General features: G+C 33.6%; 1 protein-coding gene across 2 annotated transcripts in view; it reads right to left on the bottom strand.

The window, feature by feature from the left end:
- Positions 1-15,822, bottom strand: part of LOC113397153 (membralin) — a 102,324-nt gene that overhangs the window by 64,236 nt on the left and 22,266 nt on the right. For both annotated transcript variants that reach the window (XM_026635375.2, XM_026635383.2), the window contains exon 8: positions 11,528-11,611. In XM_026635375.2, the coding sequence (XP_026491160.1) occupies positions 11,528-11,611 (84 nt within the window). The remainder of the gene's footprint in view (positions 1-11,527; positions 11,612-15,822) is intronic.

The raw sequence follows: 15,822 nt of genomic DNA, 5'->3' as shown, positions 1-15,822 counted from the left end.
ATGCAGTAAACTGTTCGTAGCCGTCGTTAAAATATAAACTAAACCTATATGATTAAAAAAACATCAAAATTCGAAATAATTGTTAAAAAGTTTATTGCTGGTCAAACGTGTTTTTAAGATGATGTAATGTAAAGCATGGTTGTAAAAAAATCAAAGAATATATTCTACAAAATGTAACGACTAATAACACAAGAACATACCATTAATGCTTGTTATCTACGACTAAATACGAGGCTTGTGAGATAAAGCTAGGCTAGGTAGGCTTACAACAGAATCCTAGGAAACAGATAAGAAATTTTCAATGCTAAAGTTAAATAGACTTAGAAAAAATTATTACAAAAGTAACGAATTTATTCATGATCGTTTCCCAAGCTGATAACCAAGTAAAAAAAGGCAGATTTCGCCCGCTCTCTGGTCCTGTATTTCTTACCGAACCGGTGACAGGTTTGCATGAAAAAATAAGCAAGTGCAATGATATATTGAATAAAGATACTGACTCACTTCGGCTTGACTTACTGTATGGAAAATTTACAAACCTTGAATACTCGATTGAATAAGATTGAATGATCTAAATTCAAAATACACACTAGCGAGAGAACAGACGTAGACATTGACGTTCATTGTTTGACTTGATCCGGTCGATCACGAACTAATTGCAGCCTCGGGCGGTCGCTTTGGATGCGCTTTTCGGTAACTTTGAAATATTCTCACCAACGTTTACGTGTGTCGCGGTCATTACACACACTCATTTACGAAACCTTGGTAATCTTGGTATGTATCTTAAAATCTTTAGTAATTAAATACGAGTTATTTATTTTTCAAGTACTCTCTCGATTACTTTCAAGAAATAAAGTATTTGATGTTTTTGATATTAGACTTGCTACTCAATACCCATTTGTAATGCAACACTGATAATTTTAGAGGTTTCTAATGTGATGTCGTAAATAAACACATGTTTTTGTGCTTACATTGTAAAAGCTCGCTGAAATCTACAACATAGATCAAAATAATGTATTACAGTATTGTACACCTTAAAAAGGTCTACAAAAGAGTCTGAGATGATATATGTCTATCTCTTAGGGATAACCTTATAGGGATTTACACGACTCATGATGCGAATCATCAGAGTTACTTACGATCTAAAAATTTTTACTTCTCATTTCGGCATTTTTATTATTATACTATTGTTAGTTCACGAGATCAAGATGGTTTGCAAACCGTTGAGGACATAAAATAGAAAGAAAAAGTAAGATCAATTCTGTAGTGTTGTTTTAGAATGATATAGTAAAGTTTTATATATATACATATATTTCGTTTAACGTTTGGAATTGGCAATAAATAGAATTGTTTGTTTTATCTCCAAAGAAAAGAAAAAAAATTAAGTTAAGTTTTCCTACAAAAAAGTGACTATATATTTAAAACCCTTACATTATAACACGTAACGAAAACCTCAGACTAACTCTGACATATAAATATATTAAGCAGATTACCAGTTTCAACACAGGGATAGTGCCCTTTAACCTCCGTAACCCTATTTGTGTCGGATACTTCGTAGGGGTACTATTCTTATTGATAGATTTAAAAATTGTGTAGGTATTACTGTTCAAGATGGATAATTAATATGTTCTGTGACAGCGTCTAATATTAATGTCTAAATGTTGCAAAGATATATATGAACAATATATGTAAAATAAAATCTTATTTATGCTTAAAGTTATAAAAGACTCGTTAAATTGTCAATCCGAAACTTAACTATATAAATTTTACATATTTATGAAATTTGATATTCAACAAGACAATTATAAAGTTGATGAACTAAAAATAAACGCATAGAAACGACGAGATAAGTTCATCGCCTTAAAGCTTGTAACGTGATATAACCACCAAAACTCGTAACATTCCACTTTCCGCGGTTGCACAACTCGGCTGAACTTGTTGCATGCTTCCGACGTCGGGTACCCGAGGTGTGGAAGCGGAGAGGGCGGGGTTTTTTTTCTGTTTCCCTTTATTTTCTTTTCCGTTTTCAAGAGACGGCGCATCTCATCTGTACAGTGGCTCGGGGGAACGAATGTTCTATCTAATTAACTTTATCATAAAGCGCCGGTTATTGCCTCGCCGGCGCACTGTTTAATCGGAAACACGCTTTATATTACAGTTTTTGTTCCTGTAATTAGTATGTTAATAAAGATACAAGTAATTGAAACAGGTCCATATTATTAAAAATCGCTTTAATTGGACATTTCATTCATTAAGTTTTTTTTTGCTGTTCAATAATATAAAAAAAACAAATAGTTTTAAATTAATAAAAATTTGCAAATGCAATTATCTACATCAAACACTTCAAGACACGAGCGTAGTATTACCCACATCCATTTTAAAGAACGAGTAACAAACTCATGAATCTTTAAGAATCTAATTAGTTATATATCTACAATATTGAATTTAAGTCATTATTAAATCAAATGTAGACAAATGTATGGTCCCAAAATTTATAAACGTTATATATATTTTGGAAAATATTTATCATTTTTATACAATTACATTTTACAAACATATAAGCAGTATATACGTAATAATTCGCGATAGAATTTGTCATATAAATAAAGACTATCACAAAAAGTAATCCCTTAAAAGTTATTCCGTCTAAAAATGAAGTTTTCTCAATTAAACGCAGCGAAAGAACGTACGGGCAAAGTTTCAACTTTGATCTCAGATAACGCGGCGTCTGGCGGTTTCTATCCGCTAGGATTAATAACAAATGAGCTAAGTATTGACGGAGATATGAGATTTACTAAACTTGATATCAAATTGAAATTACTCTATCGTTTTTCGAGTTATACATTATGGAAGTGTAAAACAGTCTTAGGTTTGTATTGCGGTTTGAAGGTTGATTGTCCGCCATCTGTTAATCCCATATTTGACGGAGCTTTGACGATGGAAGAACTGCTTCCATGTCTATTAAGTAAATAATCTATGCTTGCCTTATGCTATGCCTTACTATAACTGCCAAGCCTAATAAATTGGCTCGTCTGCCTTCTTGCTATAGAAAATTTATGTGATTTCAAAGATTACCCAAAATGGTTGCCGAATGTTGCTGTTAACTTGGTAATAGAAAACTCATATCTTTAAATGAAAAATATTTTTACAATAGAATTCAGTAGCAGGGTTTCGTGTAAGCTCGACTTCGTAGGTACCACCCACTCATCAGAAATTCTTTCGCCAAACAGCATCATCTTCCAGTTTGAAGGGTGAGTGAGCCAGTGTAATATAGACAGCAATAGAATAACAGGCATAAGGGATATAACATCTTAGTTATCTAGGTTGGTAGCGCATTGGCGTTGTAAGGGATTATTGATATTTCAGTGCCAATTTCTATAGGCGGTAGTTACCAGTACCACTTACCATCAGGTAACCCATGAACCAGTCTACCTCTAGTCTGTATTTATAAAACAAAATATAGTCTTACTTTATAATATTACATTGGAATTTAAATATCGATCTTATTCTACTTTGCCGACGGTATCTCATGTAGCCAGAAGATCCAAAACAAACGGCTTTAAAGTGTATGGATACGGAATAAAATCAATCGAATAATGTTAACGATACATAACTAGCGATCCGCCATTGCTTCGCAGGGCTGATCATTAAAATTATTAATAGATATATTGAGAATTAATACGCGCTTAGCATTGAATATTCAGTAAGTATAAATATTTTTTAACGTTAGTTCATATGGTCTTCTAAAATATTCATTCCAATGATATAATGTATTAATAAATAATTATTATTTAAAAAAAATCAACTAAGATATTTATCTGAATAAGGATTTGCATTTACAACCAATAGTATTTTTCTAAACTGTAATTAAAAAAAAATGTTATCAGAAGTATACCTGAGCAGATAGACACATGCAACCGCGGACTTTTCTGTTGGCCTTTTAAGACCTAAAATTCTCTAGTAGATACATTGTTCTGATGTACCGCCTAAAGTTTAGCTATACGCCTAAAGTTTAGCGTACGAAAACTAAAACGAGACTAGGCAGACTCCAGAGTATTAACTCTTATGAAGACATTAATCGACATGTTTGCAGATAAATTAAGAATATTGAAAAAAACATTTTTTAAAATCATTTGACTCTTCAGGTAAAGATGCCAAGCGGTAAGTTTGAGGTTATTTTTGTTTTTTGGATGAAACGCCGTCATTGACCAGTCATTTTGGACAAAATATTCACAAATTATAATAAATTAAATATATTATACATAAAACTTCATCTCTATTTGTAGAAACCGTATCCGTTAAGTGGTTAAGAAGAAGTAAGAGGAGACAGACGGGGAGAGCGACTTTGTTGTAAACTATTTTTAGATATAACTGACTTGTAATCTGGGTGACGATATAGAGTTTTGAACATTCATTTAACAAAATCAACAAGCAAAATTTGAACTTCACTGCAAAAACATTATTTATTTCTTTAGTTTCAATTTTAAAATACCTTTAGAATAACACAAAATAAAATGCATCGCCTGCAAACTTGGTTGTACAAGTCCGTACGTAAATAATAAAACTATCATCGGCAACTGCCGAGTATCGGAGATAGAAGAATCAAGCAAACGTGCCGAACTTCGCGAAACTTAGACCGGTGAGTCTTTCCAACTAACTCTTATTACAAACTCGCCGTAACATATAATAAGCTTAAGAATATCACTTTACACATTAAACATTTTAATGACATATTTTGATTTAATATTTTGAAGTTCAGTAGTTTAAAAATAATATAAGTTTAAAATATGTACCGTATACATAAATGGTCCGTCGGGATGTCGGAATTAAATATTATCGAAAATTGTCCAAAATATAGTTCGATCAATTTAAGAAAGTCAGACGAGAAAATCAGTCAGTCAGCGAATATAAATCGAAGATTGAGGATTTTATTTAATATAATTATAGGTAGACGGCAGCCAAATATGCCACTTGGTTGTAGGTGGTAGACTAGACATTGCCGCTGTAAGAAATATTAACCATCCGTTTCATTATCTAAGGTGTTATGTCTGTTGTGTTTGTAGTTACTCAAACACAAATTCCTTTTTTCAATATAGAAGTACCACCGGTTCGGAAAAGGAAACACCCTGACCTGAGAAGAACTTACACTGAAAGAGAAACTTACAAGTGTTACACTGGCTCACTCAGCCTTCAAACAAAAACACTGCAATATTTATTATTATTGTTGCGCAGTAGAATATGTGATGCGTTGGTGCTTGCCCGGGTTCGAACATTTACTTGTAGGTCCAAATAAATGTTCGAACTCGGGCAAGCGTCCATGAGTTTTCATGTGCTTAGCTTGTGTAAATAATCGTAATGTTTTAGGTAAAGGATTTTTTTTAAATAAACCTACATCATATGTCGGTTGAAATTCTGTTAACCAACCAACATACTTTTTTCAAGTAGCCTCTATTAAATCATAATTTAACAAACTATTTATAAGTTAATCAATAATAATACTTTTTACGAATTAAAATACAGCCATAAATCAATTCAATTTATTACAATAATTGTTTCCTCAATTATTATTTTTGAAATCAACTTTTGTTATACATCAAATACCCTCACAAAATACTAATGAATTATTATTTGTAAAATATCATCTACATACGTCCAGTTCAACGGTAACGTGAGCCGTAATAGCAGACCGTATCATTGCATAAATCCTTTTTAATCCTCCATTATTCAGTGCACGTATATTATAAATCATTTGTTTTGATTCCATTGCATGTACTAGCCGACCAGTCCCAACTTCACGGTTCAGATTTTTAATTGTATTTTTTTTTCATAGATATACAAAAACTCTCTCGATTTTCGATAAGCCTTATAACATATTATTCAAGTAAAGTCTATTTATTAAACTTCCAGTAGCGATTTTTGAGTAATTGGATTATTTCATACATAAAATGCACTTAAAATTAAAATATAACTCATTTAAAACTGAATTAAGATCAATTAAATCATCTGACGTAAGCAATGGATGAAACAGGATTATTTTTGGATTCGAAACTTCTGTGGAATGTTTATATGTGATTTTATGTGATGTAGAATCCTTAGACATCATTTCTAATAGGTGCACAATAATCATTATAATGCACGGTTCAGAAAAATTACAACTAAATTATACCGATTATTACTATAATTTCATTGTTATGTTACGACATCTTACTTTAGGGCAATACTGTTACTATAATCAAGTCAAATAACCGCACATAGTTATATTAAACATTTGCTCACTAATATTTTCATTATTGCATTACGCATAATTCATTTCGTCAAGGATACGTAATTCAGTGTAAATTCATATTCATATACATCATTTTTGGTTCTACGGTTGGCGGGATGTTTGTAAGAAGCACACTATTTTACGCCTTATAGTGCCTTTAAAATAAATAGAAAAAATCATCATCCGAATTAATATAATATATTTAAATAATTAGTATTATATTATTTTAACACATTGAACAAAAAGACGATCTTAAAGCAACCGCTACTAATTCAGTAAGCCAACGAACAGGTGTATACATTTAAGCGGATAACAATAATAGTTACGAAACTAATAACACCCACGTGTTCCTACGACATAACCAGCAATGCAGGATATCAGGCGGCACCTCAAACGACATTTTAACAGTCTAACATCGCTAAATGCAATAAAAAACCACTCTGCTTGATTTCCTCACCGCAGTGCCGAGAGCCTGACTGTAGGTCGCATCCTGTACAACCTGCAGCTTTTATTATTAGACATCCTTTAACCTATACCATCTATTTCTTGATACACTATAAAATAACCGATTTTTAACGATTCCCAGGAATATAGAATGTAATTTAAATTTTATGTATTCAAATTTCTTCTTAACAAAACAAGTAAGAAAATAATTACATAAAAAATCACATTTTCAATTTTTCAACGGCAACGGAAAAGTCACTCGGAAACTGTACCACCAAATTAAGTATTCAATGAGGAATAGGCATCTGCTTAATTTGTGTCTGTAATATATTTCATATTCTACGGTTAAGAAAATATTTTTCCTAAATCATGTAATGAAAATCAGCAATGGGTCAACGCTAGAGGTATATTTCCTTGACCAAGATAAATCTGGAGTTCGACATTTCCTACTACTGAATAAGAGATAAAATTTTAATTAACCTTTACGTAACGGAGGTAACTAGAGTCGAAAAAACTCAAAACGCCTTATAAAAGTGCACATAGGAACGTGTGACAGTAAATTGAATGGGTCGGGCGGGCGCGGCGGTGTTTGCGCGCTCATCAATCATACCCGTATGGATTTCATTTTAATGCGACGTCATCGGCGTCTCGCGGTCGCACCGTCATGCCACTATCATCTATCTATTGTTTCACGTAACCGTCACGGATAGGTAAATGTTTAGTCACATAATTAGCCGCGGTTGACCCGACTTAGGACGCACGAAGCATGCTGTCATTACGAACTATCGTATTCTTTGTCTTTATATTTTTAATTAACGTTTTATATTTTATGTTTATTGGGATTTTATATAATTTTCAAGTTAGGAAAATAAATATTTAAGTCGATAATATTACAAAATAAATTACCACAAACTAGGCAAAGGAACAAAAGAGAGGTGCAGACTAGCAGAGCTCTTGAAATTTTCATGTCATTCAAATGTTCCGGACATGCAATTAGTAAAGCACTCAACAAACATATTGTAGATTCATAATATTTCACAACATCCGGAATATTCACTCCACCGAAACTCTTGTTATTTAGCCTGACCCCTTCTTCGTTCGAGCGGACAGGAGGTGGAAGCACAAATTTTCGCCTATTGTATTTACGGATACGGCAAATTAAATCCCCATTTGTAGAGGCAGAACACCTAAGGGGGAACTGTAATCCACACCGGCCGCCTCCATTGTCGTCCGTACTCCGCTTTACCTAGGCTTAAGAGCTTCGCTGCGATACGAGAGACTACAGACAATTTGCAAATTAATAACCAATCACATCGATATTGAAGCCCATGTCGTCCATTTATTTAAAAGTTTTGAGCTAAAGAAAACGTTTTACGTGTTTTTATTAAAATTTACCGACCCTCCGAAATTCTATATAAAATCTTGCTATTAAATACATACATTTTAATGGATTACTCAAGGCAAACAATAAATTAATACTTTATACACATCAAACGCATAAATATAAAAGATAATGGTCAAGTATAGAAAATACCAAACAAGTTATATCAGCTTGGTCTGAATATTGACTAAAACAGATTGCTTTATGCAGATCGAGCGCTATTGGTTCATGTCTCACTCATCTGCACCGGGATTATAAATTCGACGGATTATGTTTCGACATACGCCTCGAATTTACATTTTCATTACAAAACTAAAATATTTATACATTAGTGTCAAGGGAATCTTTATTTGGCAAACATCGAAATTGTTGAAAAAGGAGAGACAATAATTCGAATTATGTCCGTCTATTCATCACATAGCGTCGTATTTAAGCGGATGCACTCCGTCTGATTGGGTATTGTTTCGGACAGTTCAACGCTAGTACTGTGCAGTGTATGCGACGCGAATCCAATTTTCGGACGCGACCCGCGATGCGGCCGTTCTCTATCTATTAGTATTCAGAGTAAGTCCAGCGTACGTGCTCGCGCGTCACGTGATGCTATGTGCGAGCAAACAAAAACACGTGAGCGCCTGAAATAGGCCCCACGCTGCATCGACTCTCTGCTTTATAAAATTTTCGCTGAATCGCAGAAGTTCCAGTTTGTTTTACTTGTAATCCGTATTGACTCCGCTGAAATTCCAACTATGAATAAATTCTTTATGAAATTTCACATAGAAAAGAACTCGTACGGAATAAGCGACTAAAAATTTTAATCTGAGCTGGGGTAATTGAATGTCTTCGAGTTCTCGAGGACAGTGGAGTAGATAATAGAAGTTATTAAATATGCCGAACTTCGCTGGCTGCTGGGAACGGATTGAAAGTAATCTCTTCGGTCGACATTTTTCAGAGTTCTTGAATGAGTGACAGGCTGAGACTCGAGATAGCATCTTCGAAAGTAGATTGAAAATTTGAAATGTAATTTTACCTCGAATTTTCTTAAAGGGAAAATATTTATAAAACGCTTTTTTGCTGTTGTTTTTTTGTCTTTATTATTATACTTCCTCTTAATGCGTATTATCTATTATGTATATTTATGTTATAAATGTAATTTTTGTTTACACTGAAATATTTTCTTTGATTGTAGACATCTATACCTGATACTAATATTATTTTGGTACCTAATATTATTTATATCAATAATGATAAAATATTTCGAATTTCTAACAAAAATCCGTTTTTTAATCAAGAAATGTATTGGAATCCAACGCAAAATGTATTCCAATTCATATGTGGTTGTATTCGAAAGTTGTCAGATACCGTACGACGACACAGCTAGGGGCGATATTAATCAGACGATATGCAATGCGGGCGACGGTCGCACACACCAACTTCAAGATTAGAATTTCTAAGCTACCTCGTAACAATAATTGAGTCTGCCGAACTGTGATTTGTACAACGTATTGGTGAACTCCACTAATTTCATGGACTCAGATTTATTTTAGTAAATAAAATTCTTTAAAATAAATACAGTTTTAGGATCTTCGTTTTTAGTGACTTTATTTATTGATAAGTTGGGATGACTTCGAATGATGACTGATAAAGAAATGACTTAAGTCACTTCCTTAGCTACTGTCTGAATATAAAGATGGTTGGAAATCATTCTACGCCGAGCCCCAATGAATATGTTGAATGAAACCCACGAATGATTCAAATTATAATTTTATAATTCAAAGCAAAACGATTATATTGAAATTAGAATCCATATCGTGTAATGATCTAATATAAATATGAAATATTTTTGATAAGATTTATGATCTTCATGAATTCTGATCAGGCGGTTACAAATTACTTTTTTAATTTGAATGTTCCGTCGAATTAATATATTTTTGTGATGACCGCATATATAATACCTCCTTAACAGTATTTAGTTTAGTATAATGTTACTGTATATTGTTATTGTCTTGTTTGTAATTTAAAGCAATACCCTTTCAATGTTCTACTGCGGGGCAAAGGCCTCCTCTCCTCTTGCGGATAAAGCTTGAAACTTATTCAAGCACGGTGGTTCATCGGCCATTGGCCTGATATGATTCTATTTAAAAATAAAATTCTTCTCAAAAGTACAAAGCTACTTTTCATACGTTACTTTCATTAAGAGAAAAACAGTAATTTACAGTGACATTTTTGTCTGTTCGAAATATTTCATGTACTTATTCCCAATCCTAGAAGAATTTCATAATGTCTTAAAAAACAACAACTGAAAGACATTCAAAGAAGATTTCACCCTGACGAAAATTTGTCAGAAATTGAGGATTAAACTGTGCTTCTGATTTAGTTCCCACGAGGACCTAACAGTACTTATGAAACATTTCTACTAACCCTTAGGCATTATCACCTATTCTTGTTAACTATTTATGAGTAAACACGCACATTCATACCTAGCTCTCATCGGTAAGACGTAACCGACAATACGGTTCGCAGAACAAGATGTAATATCAGATATCGTTATTTGGTTAAAATGGGTCAAAAGTATTAGGACATGATCACAAGCTAGGCGGGTGGGCGGCTGGCGTCTGTAAGGCGCAACAGGCGCCCCGCCCTACCGCGCAACAGGCGCCGCACCCGACTTACTTGTTGAATCGACCGACCTACTAACGTTACAATGAAGATGCTACATACATGAAATCATTATTATATAAGAAGATCCTCAATAGAAACAGCCATTACATGCGAACGTCCAGGTGGCGCCCGAGGTGGGACCAGTTACTTGCAAGTTATATGAAGTAATTTAAGTAACGAGGAATGGTATTGTTCTCAGATAATATTTAAAGATTAATTAGCAAACATCTTAACAAATTTTAGGAGCTTTAAAACCACAACACGATAATTACTTTAAGCATTTACAAATACGATCTTTCAGGACAATGCTGAGTATCTCAACTGCCCTAATCGTATTTGTCAAAAGCTTGTATTAGTGCATCATACAATATTCCCTAAAAAATAAAATATGAAGAACTTTATTAGAATCTCCTAAAAAATCTATAATTCATAATAACTTAGAGTGATTTTATTCTCTTTCAATATCAAATGCACAATTCCTTGATAAAATAGTAAGTGTAGATTTTAAGTGCAAACGTGCGAGAATTTCAGAGTGTCAAACGTCTTGCAACCATAAAAGCTCCCTTGACGCGCTAAATATGCGACTTCATTTGCAAGGCAAGTCTGCTTGTCGCGCGTTGCGGTTAGAATCGCAGCAATTATTACGCGAACTAGTAATTTGTTGACTCTGTATCGTTCGTTAGGAAATGTTTCTTGAGAGAAAAATATTTTAAAATATGTCTTGTTTTGTATAAACTGTATTTGTTACCGTTATAAATGCTAAATGACAAATATGCACTTACCAACTAGAGCTAAAATAACGGTGAGTAGTGGCGCCGCTGGGAACGACACGGTCACGTTGAATTCCAACATTTGCAGCAGATCCACTGGAACAAGTACATTATAATAATTATTTGTTACATTCCTATTCATAAATTATTGTATCACAGTTAAAATAGGCAACCGATAACGAAACGTATTAATAAATATAATTAAATAACTATAGCATGAGAGCCGAGATGGCCCAGTGGTTAGAACGCGTGCATCTTAACCGATGATTTCGGGTTCAAACCCAGGCAGGCATCACTGAATTTTCATGTGCTTAATTTGTGTTTATAATTCATCTCGTGCTCGGCGGTGAAGGAAAACATCGTGAGGAAACCTGCATGTGTCTAATTTCAACAAAATTCTGCCACATATGTATTCCACCAACGCGCATTGGAGCAGCGTGGTGGAATATGCTCCATACCTTCTCCTCAACGGGAGAGGAGGCCTTAGCCCAGCAGTGGGAAATTTACAGGCTGATTATGTTTATATGTTTAACTATAGCATTACGAATTACTATTCAAAGTATATATTTCAAATATTAAATTTAAGTATACGAAAAGAATTAAGAATATGCAGTGAATGCATGTTCTTAAAAATATGTAAATCAAATTTAAAAACAAGTTTATGGGCGGAACATAAAGGTGGGTACGCTATAAGCCATTCTTAGGGTCCCCAGGAGTGCGCGCGCGACGATGCGACGCGTTAACGCGATCAAACGGCATCTGTATGAATTTTTCATGCGACACGAGAAGTAATGGTGTCGCCCGAGACGTCGGATCATTCTTTACGAGCCGACAACGGAAACCTTTAAAAATATACTGTTTATTCGCTGTGAAAACGAACGTCGGCACGGATAAACCTAACTTGCTTTAACATTATTAAAGTGTTACCCAAACTCCTTAAAAAACGCACATTACGAACTTTTCTTTATACCTGTCGCATACTGTGAACATCGAAACAGGATTTCGAAGCTGGATTTGGTAATTCACGGGAAAAAGAGTTTTTAAAATAGTACATTGGTAATAAGATAAAGGTTTTATCGTATTTTCGTTAGCTGTCCCCATTTGCTTTCAGCTCGTCGAAGTACGTGGACGTAACTTTAGGTGAGATAATCCCAATACAATGTCCGCTCTTGTTATACCTTCTCGTACTGCAAAACCTTTTGTTATCTAAATAAAAAGAGACCGTGATGTTCTACAATATGCAGCTATTGATTAAATTATATAAATTCCAGTCTATGATACTTTTCAAAAGTATAAGAGAAAATGTATAGAATTTATTGTTATTAATTCGAGCAATAGAAACTTTATACCACTATTTTGCAAAGCTTTTTCCAAGGTTATATTTAGTTTGTTGGTTGAAACATTATTCTGAAATTTCATAAACGAAAGTTATTAGTATATTATTTAAATTTATGAAATGTACACATTTTCTAATAAAGATGGCACGACAATCGTACTAAAAATGTTCACGCGATCCACCTTCCGCCCATTTTTCCGGTGCAGATAAGCTAATATTTTCAGTGGAAATTGTAAATTGCATCATCATCATTCATCATTCATCATGCGAAATTAATTTCGCCGTCGCTTTCCCGGCCTCGTTTCGTTCCGTACTTTCTACAATTTACTGCTTCCTAGAGTCATATTATTATAAAGCATCGGTATCAGAGGCAAATATTAAAATTTAAAAAATTTACAATATATCCGTAGAATAATTTATTAGTAATACATATCACAAACATAAAATCGTTCTGGTAACACAAATAAACAGACACATCGTGACTTCTCCGGGTTCCAATTTAATTTAATTTTAGATAGATCTTGTTTATTATGGCTGTTTAGTTTAAGTAATATGAAATTGAGTCACTGCTAAAGTTTAATTTCTCTAAAATAATAATGGGCTATATTTTAATACTTAAAAATACTTAGATTTTTTAAATCAAATTTTTATACAGCATAATACAAATTGTAAGGTGCTAGCAGCTTAAACTCTCAATAGAGATTAATTCACGAGGGGGTTTTCCCATAAAATGAACAGAGTGAATCCCTCTTCACGTAACGAAATTCTAAGAACAAATAGGGATGCCCCCTGACTATGAATCTACGTAAATATATAATAACACAATATTTCAAGGCCATATGTCCCAAATATATTATTGATATATATTTATTTTACATAATTAAACTAGAAAAAAAAAGTAACACTTAAAATTTATGAAAATGGCAGCACGAAATTTCGGTGAAGTAGCAACCCTAAGTGATACTTGACGCTGAGAACAATATAGCGCAGGTAATTGGCATTAAAGGCAGCTCGAACGATTGTTAGCGCAAAGTGAAGTGGACTGCGAGCTGGCGCCGCTCCTGGTCCTAATTAGACAAAAATACGAGGTAAAATGAGTCTTCTCTTCTATAAGCCATGCTGCTCACCTTGTTATACTTTAAAAAGGATTTTTAGATTTTGAAATATACAAGGCGAGGGAGATAAAGTGTTGCATATCAATAGCATTAAAACTATACAACTAAAGTTTTCGAAAAGGCCGTCAAACTGGACAAGCCTTTTTTTATGCGTGGAAGGGCTGGAGCTACGTCAAGGTCAACTCCATTTTTTTTAAATGGAAGTTGTTACAAGAATGTATAAATCGTAATTACTGTTTATATGGAATGTAGATTCTACCAAGAAGAACTGACAAGAAACTCAGTAAGTTTACCGACCTCGAAATTATATAGTTATTATTATTAAATACGAACAATTTATTTTACAAATACTTTGATGGCTTATCGCTCTCTAAAGATCAAAAGCCATAGCACGGCTATTAAAAATAATTCTGAGCTCACCATAAGCACCTAGGTGAGCAAAATCACGAGAGCAGTTAGTATCTGATAAATAAAAATAAACCGTTATTACTAACCGTTTTATTACGTTAAAAAGCAAAATATTTATTGAATTTCACGTCATTATAATCAGCTTATGTTCGCTTTGAATACCTCCCAATGCTTTTTGTAAGATTACGCCTTATTTGGAAGCGAAATAATTGATCAAATTACATCTCAAATCGTTTCAAATCGTCTCAAATCGTCTTAAAGGAGCAAAAAATTCTCAAATTAGACAATTATTTTCAAGCCTTCGCCCCCAATAAATATTCATTATTTGACATATCACAATCCAAATTATGTTCATAATAAGAAAACTTTCGTGTTTGTTACTTATAAAAGTGTTCATCATCACAATCATTATTTAAAATCAATTGTCCATTTTAGTTGTAATCTTTTATTTAAAAAACCTTTAATTAACCCCACGTCAATTATTCTACGTTTTCGTAGAATAATCAAAAAAATTGTCCGCTAATAGAATTGTAATATAGACACTTCTTAACTTTCAATCGACTAACTTTTATCCGTATATACTATATTAAAGGAAGCAAAAGAAATATATACATATGTATGTGTATAATTTAATTTTTATACATGGTGGCTGGCAAACATACAGATAAATTACGCATAAGGCATACACCGTTAGTGAGATCTATGGAGCCATATACTCATCCAGTAAAGTGCATCTCTCTGTACAACGATGTTGCGATCCCCCAGACCCAGCCTAAGACCCTGTAATTAACATAAACATAGGCAGAGAAATAAACTCTGTAAGACCAAGGGTAACGCAAAGATCAAGGATCCAAAACCCTCAAATAAATGCGGCACAGGTTACAAAATTTGTGTTGAAAAAGCAACAATCGCGTTACAACGTATCCCATACAGTTTCAATAATGCGTCTCACGAAGAACTTCACCAACAACAGTGTCGACGAGGCGGAGAAACTACTAAAAAGGACGAGAACGATTACCAAGGAAATTCTGGACTTCAATTTTGTAATGGCGATCCATCCATAATGTAAAATACAATCGAGAATCCTACTACGACTATGATACTATGATTATACAAGGTAAACAACAAAAGAGAAACCCAAAGAATGCAATTAAAATTGTAACTCGGAAATTACAATTGTGATACTGCCTAGAAATAAAAAATATATATGCATATTCTAAACTCTATCAAATAGAAACCAAACGCATACTGATTGTCCACAACTCTTACTCCCAAAGTAAGTATCATACCTAGATACAGGTATGATACAGCCGCAGGGAGGGAGGAAACCCACGCAGTTTTGTAATTCCAGATCCATTTTGATGGAATTAATTCGTTCAGTAGTACCATTCAGCAATCCTGCATTTTGCTGGCGGATTGCATTGTCAATAAGATGAGACACTCTCACC

This window comes from Vanessa tameamea, chromosome 18, assembly GCF_037043105.1.
Source record: "Vanessa tameamea isolate UH-Manoa-2023 chromosome 18, ilVanTame1 primary haplotype, whole genome shotgun sequence".
Classification (NCBI taxonomy): domain Eukaryota; kingdom Metazoa; phylum Arthropoda; class Insecta; order Lepidoptera; family Nymphalidae; genus Vanessa; species Vanessa tameamea.
Note: the sequence above shows the minus strand (reverse complement) of the source record. Positions and strands in the feature narration are given on the sequence as shown.